General features: G+C 49.1%; 2 protein-coding genes across 3 annotated transcripts in view; both read right to left on the bottom strand.

Moving 5' to 3' along the window:
* GLB1L2 (galactosidase beta 1 like 2) overlaps positions 1-4,110 on the bottom strand; it is a 51,675-nt gene extending 47,565 nt beyond the window's left edge. The window contains exon 1 of the mRNA XM_030538063.1: positions 4,009-4,110. Within this exon, the coding sequence (XP_030393923.1) occupies positions 4,009-4,091 (83 nt within the window). The 5' untranslated portion in view covers positions 4,092-4,110. The remainder of the gene's footprint in view (positions 1-4,008) is intronic.
* A 2,468-nt stretch (positions 4,111-6,578) lies between these two features.
* Positions 6,579-18,328, bottom strand: ACAD8 (acyl-CoA dehydrogenase family member 8). 2 transcript variants are annotated; one of them, XM_030538411.1, is made up of 11 exons: positions 18,125-18,328; positions 16,143-16,243; positions 15,530-15,699; positions 13,598-13,707; positions 12,734-12,810; positions 11,882-12,019; positions 10,816-10,951; positions 10,620-10,717; positions 9,807-9,959; positions 8,665-8,767; positions 6,579-7,561 (listed from the first exon to the last, which is right to left on the bottom strand). In XM_030538411.1, the coding sequence occupies exons 1-11, from the start codon at positions 18,222-18,224 to the stop codon at positions 7,509-7,511; spliced, it is 1,239 nt and encodes a 412-aa protein (XP_030394271.1). In that variant the 5' UTR covers positions 18,225-18,328; the 3' UTR covers positions 6,579-7,508. The 2 variants fall into 2 exon arrangements, with proteins under 2 accessions (XP_030394271.1, XP_030394272.1); XM_030538412.1 differs by lacking the exon at positions 18,125-18,328 and having other exon boundaries at positions 15,530-16,012; positions 16,143-16,234.
* Positions 18,329-18,418: the final 90 nt, after the last annotated feature.

Genomic DNA, 18,418 nt, shown 5'->3' with positions numbered 1-18,418 from the left:
TAAACAGGACAGGTGAAATATTATCATGGAAAGCAACCATAAACACATGAAAAGACCTAGGTTTATAATTTATGATTAAAACTCTACTATCTACACAATATACATAGACATAAAATGTAAAAACTTAAATATCTTAGAAACAGTAGCCAGTTGTTTTAATTGTCATATTTGAATTCAGCACATCAAAATACATAATAAATATCACATTTTACCTCTGAAGCAGACGACTTCTCAAAAATTGTAGACCAGTGTAACCCCAGTGAAGAGCCTCCCATGCATTTTTCCCCAGTACACTATTTCACAGTGATGTCGTAGCTCTCACTGAAATACAAAATCCACTCACCCAGTACAGGGCTTTAATAGCAGAAAGGACATGATCTGAAACACACAGTAGCAAATTAATCTACAGTGTAACTTCTCTGGCTTTAGTGGGGGTGACACAAGGGATAAAGTTTGGCCCATGGCAGACAAGTCGAGGACGGGGGGAAGAAAAGGCTTAATACTTTGCTAAATGGAAAGTTAGATAAAGCCCACCTCTTATTCATGCTGAGCAGTACATTACTCCACTTGTAATTCCATTGATCTCAAGGTATTACTCAAAGCAGGGTTGGTATAATCAGTCCCAGAATAAGCAGGATATGCCCCAAACCACAAACAACAAGACAGAGCCCTGATACGAAAAATCAAGAGCTACCCCTGGCAGTTTCAAAGATGGTTTAGATCCAGGACAGAGAATGATTGATTTGTAAATGCACGTCATCCATCAAAGAGCGTCAGTGATTTTAGTAAACCCTCCAAGAGCCAAGGTTGATGGGGATAACGTTAGCTTAACACAGAAGCTGATTTATAGTGCTGGCAATTGGTCTTTCCTTATCCATTACTTTTTATGATAGACAAGGAATTGCTATATATTATGTGTAACATTTATTTAAAGCTTTTAAATCATTTCTATCTGGTTGCAGCATTACTCTCTCCATGCTTCCCCTACCGGATGAATGCTCAGTGGCAGTGATTGATTCTGAGTGGTGCTATTTCTCTCTATGCATTCCGATAAAAGAAGATGTTGCTTCAGTTTTATCGGGTCTGAGCTCTTATGAATCAAGAGTAGATTTTTTTTTAAAGCAGTGAGGCGGGAGCATGAAGTTTGTAAATGTTTCTACATTAAAAGGAGTCCTATTCTTCATCTGAATGCAATCGCTCACTAAGGTTAATGGGAATCACGTTAACACAGAGGAGAGGTAGACCTTTCAGCCGAAACATTACTCAACAATGATAACAAAAGAAGATTGCCTTTTAAATGCGGTGTTGACATTACACCTGCAAGCAGCAGCAAGCATACCCTGTGGCAAGCACCAACTGGCATATCTGGGTTTACAGCATAGTGTGAGTACTACTCTCATACAACTTAGTTTCAAGTATTGCCATTTAATCTCATTTTTCATGAATATTAGTGCTAATCAGAAGAGGCTGGATTGACAGTCCTAGAATCATCTAGTCACCCAATGACAGGTATAAAACCAGCACTGATGGGCAAGGTGTCCCACCAACATACACCAAAGAATAGACCACTTGTAGGGGGAGAGAGGAGTTCTGCCCAAATGGTCCCATTCAGGCCTTGGTCGCTGTTGAAATTGCTGGCAAAGCAGGAGGGCAAGGTATTGTGGGGTAATTAGTATCCACTGCAACAATGTTGTGAGATAGGGACATTTGTCCAGTGAAAAAACTGACTGAGATTCATCAAATTCACTGCACACAGATTACTGAGTAGCCAGCAGATGGTGGTAACTTTCAGGCTCCGCTAACCCGAACCATGTGAAAAGGTCTGAGAGAGTTCCAGTCCCTCCTAACTGCACAGCACCCTATAGCCTCACATCTTGAAATATTCAGATTTGTCTTTTTGTAATTTAATTATCAGTACTTCAGTTGAATTCATTGCTACATCTAATGTACAGCTTTGTGCCTCCATTCACGGGCATATGAACTGTTTAAAACCAAATGCTGCTGCTGAGATATAGTAACCGTAAATGCATTAAGGATTAAAGGGACATGTGAAGTCAGTTTTGGCTCCAAATTGAGAATATGTAAACAGTTACACAGTGCAATATATTTGTTATTAAACTTTCCACTGAAAGTTTACTTTCGGAGGAATAGCATCCCCCTTGCAGTATTTGAAACCTAAGTACAGGTGCATAAAGCTAGTTTGAGAGAGAGACATGAAATGGAATCAACTAAACACATAGCTGGCCAGTCTACTTTCACTGCCCAAGCTTAGAGAAATGCAGTAAACAAACAGGTTCAAGGCTGACATATCTGCAGATTTAATGATTTCCAGTGCTATTAGTAACCCAGTTAAAGAAGCCCATTACATGAATTTAACCTGACAGCATTCCTTTCAGTACTCTTTAACAGTATCCCTTAAGGACAAACCAGTAGAGATCAATTTCACTTAAATGGCAATGAACCAATACACTAAGCTAAAAGGAGTCATAAAATGAACAACCTCAAGGCCCTATTGTTCAGCAGATAAGGACTATGCTGATAAGGCTAAGAACAGCTGTTTAAATCCTTCCCAGAAGAGAGTAAATCCAGCAGCAAGCAAACCTGATGGGGCAGAAACAGCATAGTTGACAAGGAGTAGTAGGGAGAAAAGAAGCAGACCAATAAAGATGAGATGCACGCTAAATAACAACCCCGATTCTCCTCACTGGCAAACTCACAATAGATCAAGACATCAGCATGCCTTGGTTATCAAGCAGAGGAGCATGTTTAAAGGCTACACAAACACATACTGGGAATTCCCTAAAGATACTTGAACAACACTCTCTCTTCTGGCTGAAAACTTTTTTTTAGGTGCAACAATTCCAGACAGGGAGCAGGGGGAGTGCATTTTTGTCTGTTGCATCTGGTTTGTGGATCGCCCAGCACTTTGTTTAGTCAGTTTCGCTGTACAGTCAGCTAGACAGTTCCCCATATTGTTCCTGAGGGTCTTTTGGGGGGAAGAGAACAACTTATATGTAGGAGAATGCGACCAGGGGAAAGGGGTGGTGCTGCAGGTCCTAGAGCTGCTTCCAACACAAGCTCAAGTACATTTCAACTTGACTAGGAACCTCTGCTAATCTGCACAGGGGGAGGGGGACAGGACCCTGCAGATGGGCAAGCACTGGGGACAGGGGAGGGCTGAGGTCAGGCAGGTGCCCTGGGGAGTGGATCCCAGAGGCAGGATGGGCTGAGGGGAACAGGACCCTGTAGGAATAGGGAGAGGATCCTAGAGGACAGGGCTCTGGGGTTGTAGAGGCGGTCGGGGGGGCAGGCTTGGACCCTCCTCTGTGTGTGTCCAGAAGGGATGTCCCAGGCAGGGCAGGCCCGGCCCCGGGGCGAGGGGCAAACCGGAGGGGGCGTGTCCCTCGGGGGAGAAGAGTCCCGGAGAACGTGTCCCCCCAGAGGAAATGTCTGAAGGGGCCAGGCCGAGGAGGGGGAGTCCCTGGGGGCAGGGCCTGGGGAGTCCCACGGGTGCAGGGTCGAAGAGAGGGCCTGTTCCCTAGGGGGGCCAGGCTGAGGGGGACGGGCCCCGGAGGAGGAGGGACCCCCAGGGGGCAAGGCCGGAGGGGGGGCTCCGGGAGGAGTGTCCCGGGGGGCACGGTACGAGGGGGCCTGTCGCCGGGGGGGCCAGGCTGGAGGAGGGGGACCCCCGGGGGGCCAGGCTGGAGGCCCGGAGGGGGGGGCAGGGCCGGAGGGATCGCGTCCCCCGGGGACCAGGCCGAGGAGGAGGGACCCCGGGGGGGGCAGGGCCGGAGGGATCGCGTCCCCCGGGGACCAGGCCGAGGAGGAGGGGCCCCGGGGGGGCAGGGCCGGAGGGAACGCGCCCCCCGGGGACCAGGCCGAGGAGGAGGGGCCCCGGGGGGGCAGGGCCGGAGGGAACGCGCCCCCCGGGGACCAGGCCGAGGAGGAGGGGCCCCGGGGGGGCAGGGCCGGAGGGAACGGGTCCCCCGGGGACCAGGCCGCTCTCACCTGCGGAGCAGGAGCCCCCCGAGCAGCAGCACGAGCAGTAACGCTCCCAGCCGGCGCCGCCTCCGCCCGCCGCAGCCCCACATGGCGGCCGCAGGCTCTCGCCAGCCGGCCCCGGGCCCGCGCGCCACCGCCGCCGCCGCCACTTCGCTGCCTCCCCGCCGCTCCTGGGGTCTCCCGGGCGCGCGGCGCCTCGGCCCCCCCTCCGCGCACGCCCTCCTGGCCCCCCATTGGCCGCGACCTGCCGCCCACAGGGCGGGGCCCCCTGCTGATTGGGAGGAAGGGTCAGAGGCCGAGCCCCCTCCTGATTGGCTACAGCTGTTCCGCTGCACGACTCCCGCTGCCGCCCGTCGCGCACAGCCGCAGGTGCGGGGGTTAGCGGCTGGCAGGGGCCGGACACGTGTCTGCCGCACGGGCCGGCGGGGACAAAGGTTCGAGTCCCCCCCTGCCCTCGGGGGATGCTTGCAAAGCCCCAGGCACGCGCCCGGGGGACGCGGTGGGACCGCAGCCCTGGAGACGGGGGGACAAATACCTGACCCACTTAGTAAGAAATCAGGAGTCAGGCCCCAAGAAGAAGCCCTTGGCCCAGTGTATTCATCAGGGAGGACAAGCTTCTCTCCTCACAACACGTGTGTGCGTTCAGCAAAAGCTACACTTACCTGCTAAAAACCTCATGCCACATTCCTGCATCCAGACACATCCTTCAGATTTATGGGGCCCTACACCCTAGTATTAAACTGGTGCCCCAGTGCCCAACTTGGGGCACAACCCTCACCCCTGCCCACAGACCTCCGAGAAGAGACCCTCCCCCCCACTGCTGACACACACCAAGCTTTGTATACAGCAGACACAGGGGCATGGGGAGGTACGGAGTACAGGCAGCAATGGATACCAAACTGTCCAGCCCACCTCACTGCAGTGGAGAGTCACCATTCCCCCGAGCAACATCCCCTCTCCCCCCCGTGCCCTCTCCCTCATGCAGAATGTGCCATGCCTGTGCATTCGGCTCTGTGAATACAGCCCCTGCCTGAAGAGACTGCAGCATGTGCTGAGTGTGCAGGAGCCAACCCACTCTTACCTGCTGCCTTGGTGGTGCCCCACATTGTTGGGTGCCGCAGGTGTCCTGTATGCTCCGTATGCCTTAGGATGGCCCTGCTTTCATCTTTGCAAACACACCTACATGGCAGCTGGAAGGAGTCACAGCACTGTAAAGAGGCCCCAACAATAAGCCCATGCCTCTACCTTCCTTTGCACCAATACACTCAGGTGTATAGACATCTCATTGAAATTTCCTCCTGTATGCAGTTAAATTGGTCACTGGTTAGCAGCTCTGGAAACCAAAGTTTGTGGTTTCTCTCCCAGAACCGTCAACCACCGTATAGTCTTTTTTCACACTGGTGAGGGTGGGCAGTATCGCCTGCCCTGGACCTAGAAAGCAATTCCAGTAGAGTTCACAGTAATAGCTCATTCTGCCTTTTTACCAACATTGTCAACTGTGATGGTGGATTTGGAGATAAATAAACCTGCCTCCACCCTAGACAGAGACCTATTCAATTCACAGCAGCTGAAGCCTGCGGCCATAACAACATTCAATCTCTGCCCAGCTAAGCCAGATTCAAGCCATTTATGCCTGAACCATTCATAGCACTACTTTTAGTCAATTACATAACCCTGAGTTTACAAAGCATCTTGGCCCAAGCAACCCAGCAAATGGGAAACAGATAAGCATTACTGGCTCCCTGGTTGGACTCTACAGTACTAGGCAAATACTTAGAGAGGCCCCAAACAAGGGTTACCTTACAGGGCAGTAGCCTTATGTTTATCCAGGTATTAAATACAGTCAGTTTGGATTTTAGCTTTTACCAAGCCAGTCTGTACCGTAGAGATGAGTCGTGTCTGGGGAGCTGGTTACAACGAACGTGAAACCTATCGCGTAGAGGGGACTTAAGTGTGTAACCACTGGTAAGCGACACCATCCAAACAATCACCTCTTGACAGTCATGATGTAAGTAAGCACAGACAAGTCCTGAACAGTTAAGAGTTTCTATGGAGCGCGTAGCACAGCCGACTCACAATGTCAAAACCACTTTGGTATGACACTCCTTTACATCTCCATCCTCCACCTGGAAGGGTCAGATATGCGTGTCTTCATCTCCAAGAAGGAAAGGTCAAGTTACTTCAGTTCCTTGACATTATGGGGGGAAAAAATCTCCCCTATCGGCCTGTGTCATTTTTTGTGGCAGACACCAAAACAGAAATGTTGCCCAATAATTAAAGCCAGGATAGGAAATCAGCTCTCTCTGCCACTGATTCCTTACCTTGTCACTTCTCGTCTCTGCACCCCAATTTCCCCATCAGTCAAATGAGTATGTCAACACGTACCCACCAGAAAGGGATGCTAGTCGGTAAAGTACTTTAAGGGACTAAAGAAATGCAAGTTATTAGTAATTAGGATTTTCCATTAAACAAGCAGATTAAAAAATAAATAACGCTATCAACTAAAGGGAATATGTTCAAATTAAAGAATTAGAATGTTGCAGAAAGAGTGAATTACAAGAACTGATGAAACTCCCTTGTGATTTTACTGTCATAGCTTTATTGATTCTGACATTGGGGAGGGAGTAAACGTGATCAAAGCTCTGACTCTGCTCATATTATACATTTCTGGGCAGAGTAAATTTGACAATAAGGAGCCTAGGTTTTCTTGTGCAAGATTCTCTCATCTATCCCCCGATCCCATTACCCAGAATTCATAATGCTAATGAAAGCATTAAGTGAGATGGGGTGGAGCAAGAGCCAGTTGCACTAGGTAAGAGAACTCTAGGAAATGAGAAGCAGTGATGCTTTCAGATTAGCACCAGTCACTCCCCATTCCCTTCAATGGGTTTTAAATGCTCACCGCACTTTGTGACAACTCATGGAGAGACAATCTTTACGGATGACTTGCTCCACTGCTGCAGCATAGCAGCTTGTAAAGACGGGTTTAAACAAGGCAACAGATTCTCCCTGTGATTCAAAGGAGTTGCCTTATTGATCCATAGGAGACCACGCATGTGCACAGTCCTGCCTGAAATTAATCAGCAGGCCATGCCTCCACATCTGCCTTAGACATGCCCCAGGGAAGGAGAGGGGCTGACTGGATTCCCTGTTTTAATCCTGTCTTGGCACAAAGGTGGAGTGGATGACCCCACAGGTCTAAAGTTTCTGTCTGAGGAGGGGCAGGGCAGCAGCAGTGGCCCATAGTCAGGAGACAGAGACAAGGGCTTTCATTCATGTCTGATTTTTATCTTTGGTGTCCTGGATACCAGTGGCTCTGCCAGGCACCGCATACAGCTGGGACCCTACGTGGCCTGCATACAGCTGTGCTTGGGATCAGAAAAAGTCAAGAGAGTTTCCACTGGTACAGTCCCACTCCCAGGGAAGGAGGCTATGGAAACAGGAGCAATAGACAATGTTCTGCCTAGCAAGTGGAGTGTATTAAGACTAGAGACCAGCTCCTGGTTTCACTCCTGTAATAGACTCCTGGCCACTATCATCCTCATCACCTCGTTGGTACCTGCAGCAGGACAAAGACACAAAGAGAGAGAGACACACACACAGACAGAGACACACATCAGTTAAGTGAAGGCCCAATCCTGCTTCCACTGAAGTAAAAAGCAAAAATCCCAGGCTTGAAACCCACAACAGAGCAGCATGCAATCAGCAGAGCAGTTATTCCATGTCTCCATTCAGCCTGTGGTCAGGGCAAAACCTGGTGGGATCTGTAGCCTACTCTACAGAAGAGATTTCTTTCAAGCATGAGATGAGTTCTGGGTATTAGTGAGTGTAGAGAAGAAGGTAAGATGTAGATGCCTGGAAAAAGATGGCTCATTAAGGGGGCACTGCGCGCTTCTTGCTCCCATTGATATTAAAAGGATTTTAGGGCACTGAGCTCCTAGCAGAACTGGTCCCATATTGAAGGCCACAGTCTCTACTTTACCTACTGCTACATATGCATCATATCAGAGAGTAGAAAGGAGCATAGCAGGGGATAGCCAGGACCACACCCCTTCCTGCTACTCTAATTCTAGGTGAATGAAGTTCAAAGAATAGCAGTAATAATGATTAAGAGGCTAAATTAAAAATAAAACGAGTTTGGCTCCACTAAGGGGGATATTACCACAAATCTCTCTACATGGATCTGAAGGTGCAACTGCACGCAGAGTGAGAATCGTTTAGGGTTCAACAATGGGTGTTAATAGGAGTAACAGGATGAAGTTAAACAAAGACACCTTTAGTGTGAACATCAGGAGACCTTTCCCTCTGGTGAGACCCATTAAACTGTAAAGAATTTTCCCAAGGAGGTGGTGGGAGTTCCTTCAACTGAGACGTGTGGAGCAACAGTGGACAAGACACTAAAAATATACTGCAGGGAGCAATCCTGCACATGGAGTCTCTTCTGTCTTCCACTGGGTTGGAAATATTTACAGGGCTACACAAATCTGCTATAGCCCAGTGAACTCAGATCCCTTGCATGGGTTTTGCTGTCAGATAGGAGAGCTAAAGCACAGAATGAAAGAAGCGGAATTTGCAACTATAATCCAAGTCTCTGTTCTCCACTGGGACATGCGGCCAAGGTCATAGCCAGTGGACAGTTTTGTTGGCAATACCCCAGGTTACCTTCCAAGATCTGGTGGACTCTGATGTCTCTCATGAACTGCTGCACAGCATAGTCTTTCAGGTAGCCATAGCCCCCATGCATCTGTAGGGCCTGGTTGCAGATCTGAGGAAAAGAGAACGTGGCTGGGTCAGGCACAGAGTGATGAAGTGACTTGCCCAGGGCTACACAGCAAGTCAGTGGCAGAGCTGGGCCTAGAGCCCAGGAATCTGGACTACGTCTATGCTCCAACCAGCAAACCACATTCCCAAGCAGAAATGGAAATGGAACCCAGGAGTCCTAAATTCCAGTCTCTTCTTCTCTAACCACGATATACCAGGCTGCTTGTTGCCACATTTCCAGACGTGCCATTTAAAACAAATGGTGTCATCTTAAAAGGAACACTGCAACGCACAAACCTGTAGGGTGCATTTTAATTCCCCTCAACCAAAGTGGTTTCTGCTGCATTTTTAACTGAGTCTAGGTCCAAAATTAAAGCGCAAGGCCACCATCTAGTGGCCAGCTAGGATAATTCCAGGATAGAGGCCCTCGTTAGTCAAAGATGGTACCAAGCCTAACTATAATTAATCCTGTGTGTGATATACACCACATCAGCATTATACATCTAGGAAGCCAATGATAGGATGTAGTGGTAATTCCAAAATAAAACTAATCCAAGGCAATTTATAGCTCAGAACTTTTTTCTTTTAATTAAATGGCATTCTGTAATTGCACGAGAGTACCTCCCTCACTCCTAATGACACATGCTAACCAGGAATTAAGAGCAAGTAATGGAAGCCCTGGCATGCACCCTTATTACCTCATTGAAAGGTAGCTGAAATCACCAAAATGAAATGCTCTACTCACAGGTCTGCCTGAGCCCCCAGGCTCCTAGAAGCAGCAGAAGGCATTACAGCATATGAAGACTGCCCAGGGAGAAGGATCATGGCCTGCAGAGGGGCTGAGATTCCTGTCTACACACAGGCCAGGATTCTGGCCTACATAAGAGGACTCAAGATTAGGTTTATGGCCCACCAAATGTGCCCAGGGCTGGAACCCTACAGACTGAAGAGACTTCCTGAAATCCCAAGCAGCATCAGCCACTACAAGGAGACTCTGAACGTTTCTGATTACAACACTTCCGTCAGAGACTTGGAAAACCTACTGTGAAGCACTCATCAGTGGCAAAAAGTTTGGCCATGGCGCACAGGGCAATGGCATCCTCCCGCTCTTCCTGTAGTGCCTGCGCCGCATTCCGTACCATGAGGCGTGCTGCCACCAGACGCGTTGCCATCTCAGCCAGTCTGAACTGGAGGTACTGCCGGGAAGGAAATAGACAGCACATGAGGGGCCAGGTTAAGCCAGAGGCTCCTGGGTCCCTGCCCTGAAACACTTCTCCCTATTCATCCTTCTCAGATGGGGCCTTGCCCTAGTATCACCGCCTGCCCCCTCAATTGGGGCCCTGTTCTGAATCTCACACCCCACCCTTTTCCCCTCTCAGCTACTGTCCCCCAAATATCCCTCAGGTGCTCCCCTGTGCTGCTCCCCTATCCCGTTCAGGCAGGGCCCCCATCTTCATATTTCCTCTTCAGGGAACTTTCTAGAAAGGACTTCCCTTCACATGAATCTCAGGCCTCTCTGATTCTCTGTGCCAAGGCCACTGGCTCCCCTGACTCCCCAGTTCCTCTCTCTCAGCCTCTGTATTTTTCTCCAGCTCCTTCTGAGCATCTGTCTCTCTTCTATCATAAGGCCAACAAATAATTATGAACTATTTTCTGCATGAGGTGAAATCTCTCCCAGTGGGAGATGCTATAGAAGAGGGTCTGAGTACATTAGCATTGGGAGAAACTACTACAGTATCAGCTTCTCCCAGCAGAACATGTGTAAAGCAGGATGTGGGAGCTCCAGCTGTTTGTTTATGCAATAGCCAGAGGGGTGCAGTGGTGGAAAGGGCAAAGCTTGTAGACAGAAAAGTCACCTGGTTACTGGCTAGGGGTTCCCCAAACTGTTTGCGGATGGTGAGATGGTCCTGGGCCAGGAGGACAGAGGCATGAGCAGCTCCTAGAGAACAAGAAGCTGGCGGGGAAGCCAAGGGCACAGAGTGAATATTACATGACGGCCACAAGGCTAGACTAGCCCCCTCCCTTCCCCTTGCTCTCAGCTGCCAGGCTTACCAATGTTGATCCTCCCTCCATTCAGGCCCTTCATGGCGATGCCGAAGCCCTGCCCTTCTGCACCCAGACGGTTGGTGACGGGAACAGCACAGTCCTCGAAGATCACGGCCCGAGTCGGCTGGGAGTTCCAGCCCACCTGGGAAAGACAGGAGTATCTCACAGACAGTCTGGAGGACTGGGCACATCCAGCTCTCTGCTGGAGAAATAACAGGTCTATCACTGCTCTCTCCCTCCACTGTCAGGCTTGTGAAGGGAAGTGTCTCTAACGCAGACTCCGTGACACAGAATGTGGCACCCCTCAGATCCTGCAGTGAAGAGAAGTCTGTTCAGCTACCACTCCAGCCTTTTCAAACTAAAGGTTTACACATGCACTGCCCCCTTCAGCTGGATTTTGACAGTAACTTTCGGGACATTTTAGGTGGCTCAGTTTTAGTTTGCTGGATTTGTACCTCCAGACACCTGGATCACGAGTTTATCTCCAAAGCTTTGCAGTCCACATGCAAAGCACCATGCAGTCTGGGAATCTCTGCTCAGGAGAGACCTCATTACTAGCTTAGCCAAGGGGTCAGGACTGAACTTCAGCAATGCTGCTGGTGAGGGTTGAGGGTCACGCACTTGTGAAGCTAGCACAGTCTGCACCATACGTAACCCTGATTGGTTTGAGGAACCCTTAAACTTCATGAGCAACTCAATCCACTAGAAATTGAAATGCAAATGTCTCAGAGAAGTGCAGATCCAGTGAATCTGTATCTGGTGCTGGCTTGACAGACCTGGAGATTAAAGCTCTCCACCTATTCACGCAGAAGACACAGCATGAGCAGTGGCAGTGCAAGGTTTCCCCACACCATGCGCGTCAATGCTGCCGCGAGTCAGGACACTGGATTATCTGGGGCTATGGTTCAGTGAGGAAGCAGGACAGCAGACTAGAACGGTCCAGCTGTCTCACCCAGTACAGGGCTGGATGGGCCTGCTATCTGATCAGACATGGATCGCTAGTGGTCTACTCCACTCTGGCCTGCCTCTGCCGTGTTACCCCGCACACTCTGATGATGTGTGGGTCTCTCACCTTCCTCTCTTTCTTGCCAAAGCTGAGCCCTGGAGTTTCTTTCTCCAGTACCAGGCAGGAGATGCCTTTGGGGCCAGACCCCCCTGTGCGACACATGACCACGTACACATCTGTGTCACCACCGCCACTGGTGAAGGCCTGGCAAGGGGCAGAGGAAAGGAGACAGAATTAGCACACAGGAAGCCCATGTCCAGAGCCTGGGAAGCAGGAGAGACTCTCCATTGGGCACCATGTGCTGAAAGGGAGTTAGGTGTCCTGTGTGGTGATACAAGGGCAGAGAGGAGGGCGAGGGAATTAGAGACTTGGAGGAGGAGGAAGGCAGAGGGGAGGAGAGGCAAGGAGACAAAAGCATGGGAGGGGAGTGGGCTTGAGGGATTGGTTTATGGGGTGAAATCACAGGCTGAATAGGTGTAGCCTGGCCAATTGGGGTTGGAGGGACAGAAGGGCGCAGAATAACCACCTCCAGTTACTGGTCGTTAGAGTGCACAAATTCCAGGGAGAGGAGGGGGTAGAGCTAGAAATAGTGGGAGAAAGTTCAGCATCAGGCAGGGCTTCCCAGCAATGCGCTTTACTCGGCTGGGAACAGCGTCTCCAAGGGAAGAGGCGGATGCCCCACCACCAAGGGACATGTAAAACAGAACTGAACAAAGCCCTAGAGAATACACTGTGGGGAAAAAACCTGCCCTGGGAGAAGCAACTGGAGATTAGGTGAAAAAATGGGATATCGCCAGTTCCACAAGCCAAGAGGAAGAGGCAGAGATGAGAGGGTGAGTGGGGGAGACAGAGATATGGCAATGATCCTCTCATACATGCAGGGCACTCAGGAGTTTTTAAGGCGAGAAAAGCTGGTACCTTGGAACCATTAAGGACGTAGGTGTCGCCTTTCCTTTTGGCTGACGTTATCAGGGAAGCTGCATCACTTCCACTTCCTGTTAGTGGGGAAGGAAAGGAGCCAATGAGATGGCAAGGCTGCCTCTCTCCTTGAGAAATTGTGTATTTATTTGGAATGATGCAGTCAGACTTAGGGCCAAATGCATCCGTGGAACCAGAGAGTATAACTCCTACTGACCTCAATAGGGGCTGTGACCCTTTGCCCCTGAGCTGAATTTATCCTCTAGAGCCAAGTAATTCAGAGCAGGATGGTCAACCGTATCCTCATGGGCTGAGGAACAGGTCTCATCCAGCTCATGTGGGATCCTGACTATCCATGGCTTTAAACTAGAGATGTCAGATCTGTGTGGATTTATTTATTAAAGTGCCCTGGCCAGAGATTCACCCTCTTAACACAGTATTTATCCATTTTGTTTAACCAACCTTGAAAACAGGAGCGGCAGGCCAGTCAAAGTGTGTCTAGTTTTGTCACATATTCTGCAAAGCCGTGTGTATCCCCCCACACCCGACCAAGGCACCCTGCAGTACCTTCAGCTCCTCACTTCTCTCAGTCAATCACAGCACTTCTCCTTGCCCTTCCCATCACTGCTGTATGCTAAGGGGAGAAGACTGTCAGCATCGTGAGATGTGCCCCACTGAAGTACCACCCCTTGCTACACTCATACCCTAAAGCACAAGCCACATGGAGGTCTGGATAGCTCAGAGCAACAGGAGATGGAGTTTCACTTCCAGTTCCTTGGAACATTTGAGAATGAGAGTGACTGATACAACATTTCTGGGACTCAGGACAGCAAGGAGATGGGATTATTTGTACACGAAGCTCACCCGGCTCGGTCAGGCAGTAAGAAGCTAACTTCTCCATGCTACAGAGGGATGGGCAGAACTTGTGTCTCTGCTCCTCGTTGCCAAAGGTGTCAATCATCCAAGCGCACATGCTGCACCAGGAGAGAAGGGATGGGGTTACAATGTATGCATACAAGCACAGGCCTAGGAAGAAAGATGATCATAGAATGCTCATGCCACTGTCATGGAGGTTTGGCGGTTTTCAGCCTCTTCCAGAGCTAATCTAACCTAGTCTAGGAGACAAACACCATCCCCCACTGAAACTGAACAAAGCAACTACATGCCAGAGGGACTGGCTCAGGGTCTTAAACTGCATAAAGCTTCTTGGAATCAGTGTACAGAGCTGAGAGTCAGGAGAGCTGCATTCTATTCTCAACTCTGCCTCCGACTCAGTGTGAGACCTTGGACAAGTCACTGCCTCCTTGTGTGCCTTAAAATCTGTAAAAAAAGGTATGGAGATAATTATCTGAGTATTAATATTGCAGTAGTGCCTAGGAGTCCTAATCATGGACCAGAACTATGCTAGGCACTATACCAATGGAACAAAAAATGGTCTCTGCTCCAAAGAGTTTACAATCTAATTCATTTTCCCAAGAGTTTAGAGTTCTACAAAATTATTGTTACAATCATACTACTGAGAGGGAGGTGTAAATATTATTTCCATGCCCTACAAGGAAAAGGCTGACTCTTACTGTGTATTGGTACATCATTTAGTGCAATGGGATCCTGATGTTGACTGAGATATTGCCACAATAAATAAATCAGTTTAGAGATGGGGTAACCGAGGCACAGAGCATTTAAGGGATTTGCCCATGGCTATATAATAAGTCGATGACAGAGCTAGGAACAGAACCCAAAAGTTCCCAGCTCCAGCCCTCTGCTCACATCACTAGGCTAAAATTATTTCCCTGTGAACAGGCATGATTCCTTCCAGTGTCCGAGGAACTGCAGCCTGATTGCTAAGAGTAACCAGCCATGCCCCACATGCCCACTAATAGTCCCTACATTACATCCTTACACAATGCAATTCAATACAGACATGTGGAAAGTACTACACTTGTGAATTTGATTTTTCCTTCCTAATTACAAAATGAAGAGTAACGGCCTCGTTGGTAGTTCTGCTGAAAAGGATCTGGGGGTTAAAGTGGATAACAAATGGAATATGAGTAACAATGTGTTGCAGTTTGCAAAAAGGGTTATCATTCTGGGCTATATTAACAGGAGTACTGTATGTAAGACATGGGAAGTAAGTGTCCGACTCTGTCTGGTGTTGGTGAAGCTTGAGTTGGAGTACTGTGTCCAGTTCTGGTGCCACACTTTAGGAAAGATGTGAACCAACTGGAAAGAATCCGGGGGAGAGCTATAAAAATGATAAAAGGTTTAGAACACCTGATCTATGAGGAAAGGCTAAAAAATCTGGGCAAGTTTAGTCTTGAAAAAGGAAGGCTGAAGGGGGAGCTGATAGGAGTTTTCAAATATGTTAACGGCTATTACAAAGAGGACTGTGGTCAATTGATCTCCATATCCACTGAAGGCAGGTCAAGAAGTATGAGCTTAATCTGTAGCAAGGGAGATTTAGGTTAGATATTAGGGGGAAATTCTAACCATAAGGGTAGCTAAGCTTTGGAATAGGCTTTCAAGGGAGGTCATGGAATCCCTGTCATTGGAGGTTTTTAAGAATAGGTTAAATAAACACCTGCCAGGGATGTACTAGGTTTCCTTGATCCTGCCCCAGCACAGGGAGCTGGACTTGACCTCTTGAGGTCCATTCTAGCCCTACATTTCAATGATTCTGTAATGAATGGCACCACTGAAAGCAGCAAGATGACAGGATTAAGGAGTCCCAGTGTTCATAGTAAGAGTATTATTCAGCTAGACTGACCACAGATGCTTAGCCAGTTGTCCCACACTCACTTATGGATGCTCAAGTAGGCAGTGGTGCTGGTACATCCTGTCGACAAAGCCTCAAAGATGATGGAGGTATCAAGCCGTGACAGTCCTGAGCCACCTACATCTGGTTTCACATAGATCCCACCGAACCCCAGCTGGGCTGCTTTCTGCATTGTCTCCACAGGGAATATTTCCTATTGGAGGCACAAAGGGAAAAAGGCATTGCAAGAGACCAAGAGCAAGATCAGCTTCCAGTGAAGATGAACCATGAAGTCCAGTTCTGAACTTCCACAAAGTTTAAGTGGATAGGTAGGCATCTAGGTAGATCAAGGAGCAAGTGCAGGTTTTCTGACTTCTCTGTTCTGCCCGCTGGGGTCACAGATGGCAGCAGGGTGCCCCTGAATCAGCATCGCTGAAGGAAATCTTTCCACTGTCACAATCACAGCACTAAGCAAGAGAGAAGGAGCTACAGAAGACTCCACTACCTGCAGGGCTGGGGCAAGGGGGCTGTTGGTGGGGGAAAAAAAAGGAAAGAAATTAATAGCCCGTTAATGCAGGCAAGAGGAACTCCTGAGGGAGGAGAGGATATTGGGTGAAGCATCCCTTTTGTGGGCTGGCAGCTGGCCTGTGCTCTCACCTTTTCATCCCATTCTGCCATGTGAGGGGCCATCTCCTTGGCAGCAAAGTCAAAGGCGACCTTTTGGAATTCCTTCTGCTCCTCAGTCAGGCCTGTAGATGCTGGAAAAGCAGGAGAAGAGCGGATGCTTTCAGAGGATGAGGAAGGAGGCTGCAAACCTCCTCACTTCTTTAATACCCAAGACAAATCTGAAACATTGTAGTAATTATTGTTCACAGTCCAATATCTCTTAGCCCTGTTATCTGCACCGACCCGCTGTGGCATTACAAGCATCAGTCGCGCCTCCCAATGAATCAATGCAGAATGAATGCCTCTGCATGCTGCTATGAGGCAGTGGTCTAGCAGAGGGGCTGCCTTCTGGGGAAGCAAAACCAAGGTCTTGATCTCTTGTGGTCACTGAACATGAACTTCAACGCACAACTAAAACTGTGTGTGTGGGGCGGGGGAGGTTTACTGGTGTTTTTTGATGCAGAAAGGCAGCCTTGATATTCTACAGGGTTGGGTTTTTTTGTTGTTCACTTGGGTATTTCCCCTCCCTCTTCATTAAAATGATCACTTTTCGATTTCTTTGCTTTTCTAGAGAACTCACTGGAGAGCTGGGTTGAAGCTTCACCACAGAGCAAAACTTACTGCAACCCCCAACTCCAGCTTCCATGTAAAATCCTGTCTACAAAGGAGAGGTGGGGGGGGGGATGAACCCATGTAGTTACACTAGTATGAGCCTGAAGCATACATGTGCTTCATCACTGCAATATACATCAGCAATTTACCAGAGAAAGTCACAAATATGCAAGCGTGTGACCTAAGATCCTGCACTGGTGTAACTATGTGACACAAGTACATCCCTGCAGACAAACCCTGAGAGGAGAAGGCAATGTGGAGTCACACACAGGTTAGAACCCTTCGTTTTTGTCAGACTTAAACAAAACCCAACCAAGCAAAGCAAACCCAAAGAATTTCAAATAAAGTCAAACTCATTCCCCTTCCCTACTCAGTTACAGATAGGAAAGCTACAGCCCAGGTTTCAAAATAGTTCCATTGCAGGATTAACTCCTCAGGTCCTTCAGAGGATCCTCTAGCAAAAATTAGGAGGACAAGAATTGATAGTCCTCATTTTAAAATCTTCCGTTGTAACCACATTCAGAGACCCCCAACTAGGATCAGGACCCTGCGGTGCTCGCTGCTGTACAAACACATAGAAAGAGTCCGTGCCCTGAAGAGCTTACACTCTAATCTTTATAAGATAAAACACAAGCTGAAAAAAAATCAAAAACTTTAGACCATCCTTACACTTCATAAAGAATCAGTGAAGGCTATAAGCAAAATACATTTCCCCCTTTTGTAGTCCACATCTAGAGATCCTATAGCACTTCTTGCAAAAGTAGAGACAGGAATACTAGTGCTTTGGCTAAAGGCTAATGTGCATAATTACATTCTGGTTCATGAAATTCCCACTTTTTAGAATCATAGGCTTAGAAGGGCCTGCAACGATCGTCTAGTCTAAACCCCTCTTACAATTAGAGATGACATTCTTCTTTGATGCAGACCCTACAATGTGTCAAGGGGCTGTGACAGTTGTTTGAACAGCACCAACACATGGGGCTTTCACCCCCTCCCTAGCGAGACCATGCCCCAGCTGGAAAGATCTCACTGTCAGGAAGCTTTCCCTGATGTACAGCCTACATGTGCCCTTTCTTAAGTGCATTGCATTGCTCCCACTCATAATCATACCCCCTTGGAACACACTCAGTAACTCCTGCTGTTCCAGAATGGACAGAGGGAGGAGGCTCAGTTCCAGCGCTGGTTTTATGGGCTCCAGCCCCTCCACCACCTCCGCTGTATTTAAGACTTGCCCATCTCCATCGCTTCTGGGCGCCCCCTGCTTCCATATTCCTGCCCCCCGCCATCCCCCCAGCTTTCACCCTTCTGCACCGCCTGGCCCCGCGCACCGTGGGGCTCGGCCCCTCTGCCCTGAACCTTACGGTCAATGCAGGAGACGATCCTCCTGCGCCCCAACACCTGGGGCCAGCTTAGGCTCCTCCGCAGCTGGGCCCCTAATCTACTGCAACCTCGCCAAGCCATGCCAGCAGCCCTTCTGTGCCAGGGAGCCTACCCTCCGCCGCACTGCGGGAGTTGTAGTCTGCAGCGGAGAGCAGCCCGCAAAGCATCCCCAGCTGAGGAGGAGGCGCGGGACTACAGCGCCCAGAAAGCACCGCGCAAGGAGGCTGAGGGATTCTGGGAGCTATAGTCCTTCTCCCCCCCATTGAGGGATTGAG

Source organism: Gopherus evgoodei, chromosome 19 (assembly GCF_007399415.2).
Source record: "Gopherus evgoodei ecotype Sinaloan lineage chromosome 19, rGopEvg1_v1.p, whole genome shotgun sequence".
In the NCBI taxonomy this organism is placed as follows: domain Eukaryota; kingdom Metazoa; phylum Chordata; order Testudines; family Testudinidae; genus Gopherus; species Gopherus evgoodei.
Note: the sequence above shows the minus strand (reverse complement) of the source record. Positions and strands in the feature narration are given on the sequence as shown.

Excerpts from the sequence above, each read along its gene's own strand:
- ACAD8 (XM_030538411.1), bottom strand. The coding sequence starts at position 18,224 with ATGGCTTGGCGAGGTTGCAGTAGATTAGGGGCCCAGCTGCGGAGGAGC. Across the intron at positions 12,020-12,733 it reads ACGTCCTTAATGGTTCCAAG|GCCTTCACCAGTGGCGGTGG; the intron begins GTACCAGCTTTT and ends GCCCCTTGCCAG. Across the intron at positions 7,562-8,664 it reads AGTCCACCAGATCTTGGAAG|GTACCAACGAGGTGATGAGG; the intron begins GTAACCTGGGGT and ends GTCCTGCTGCAG.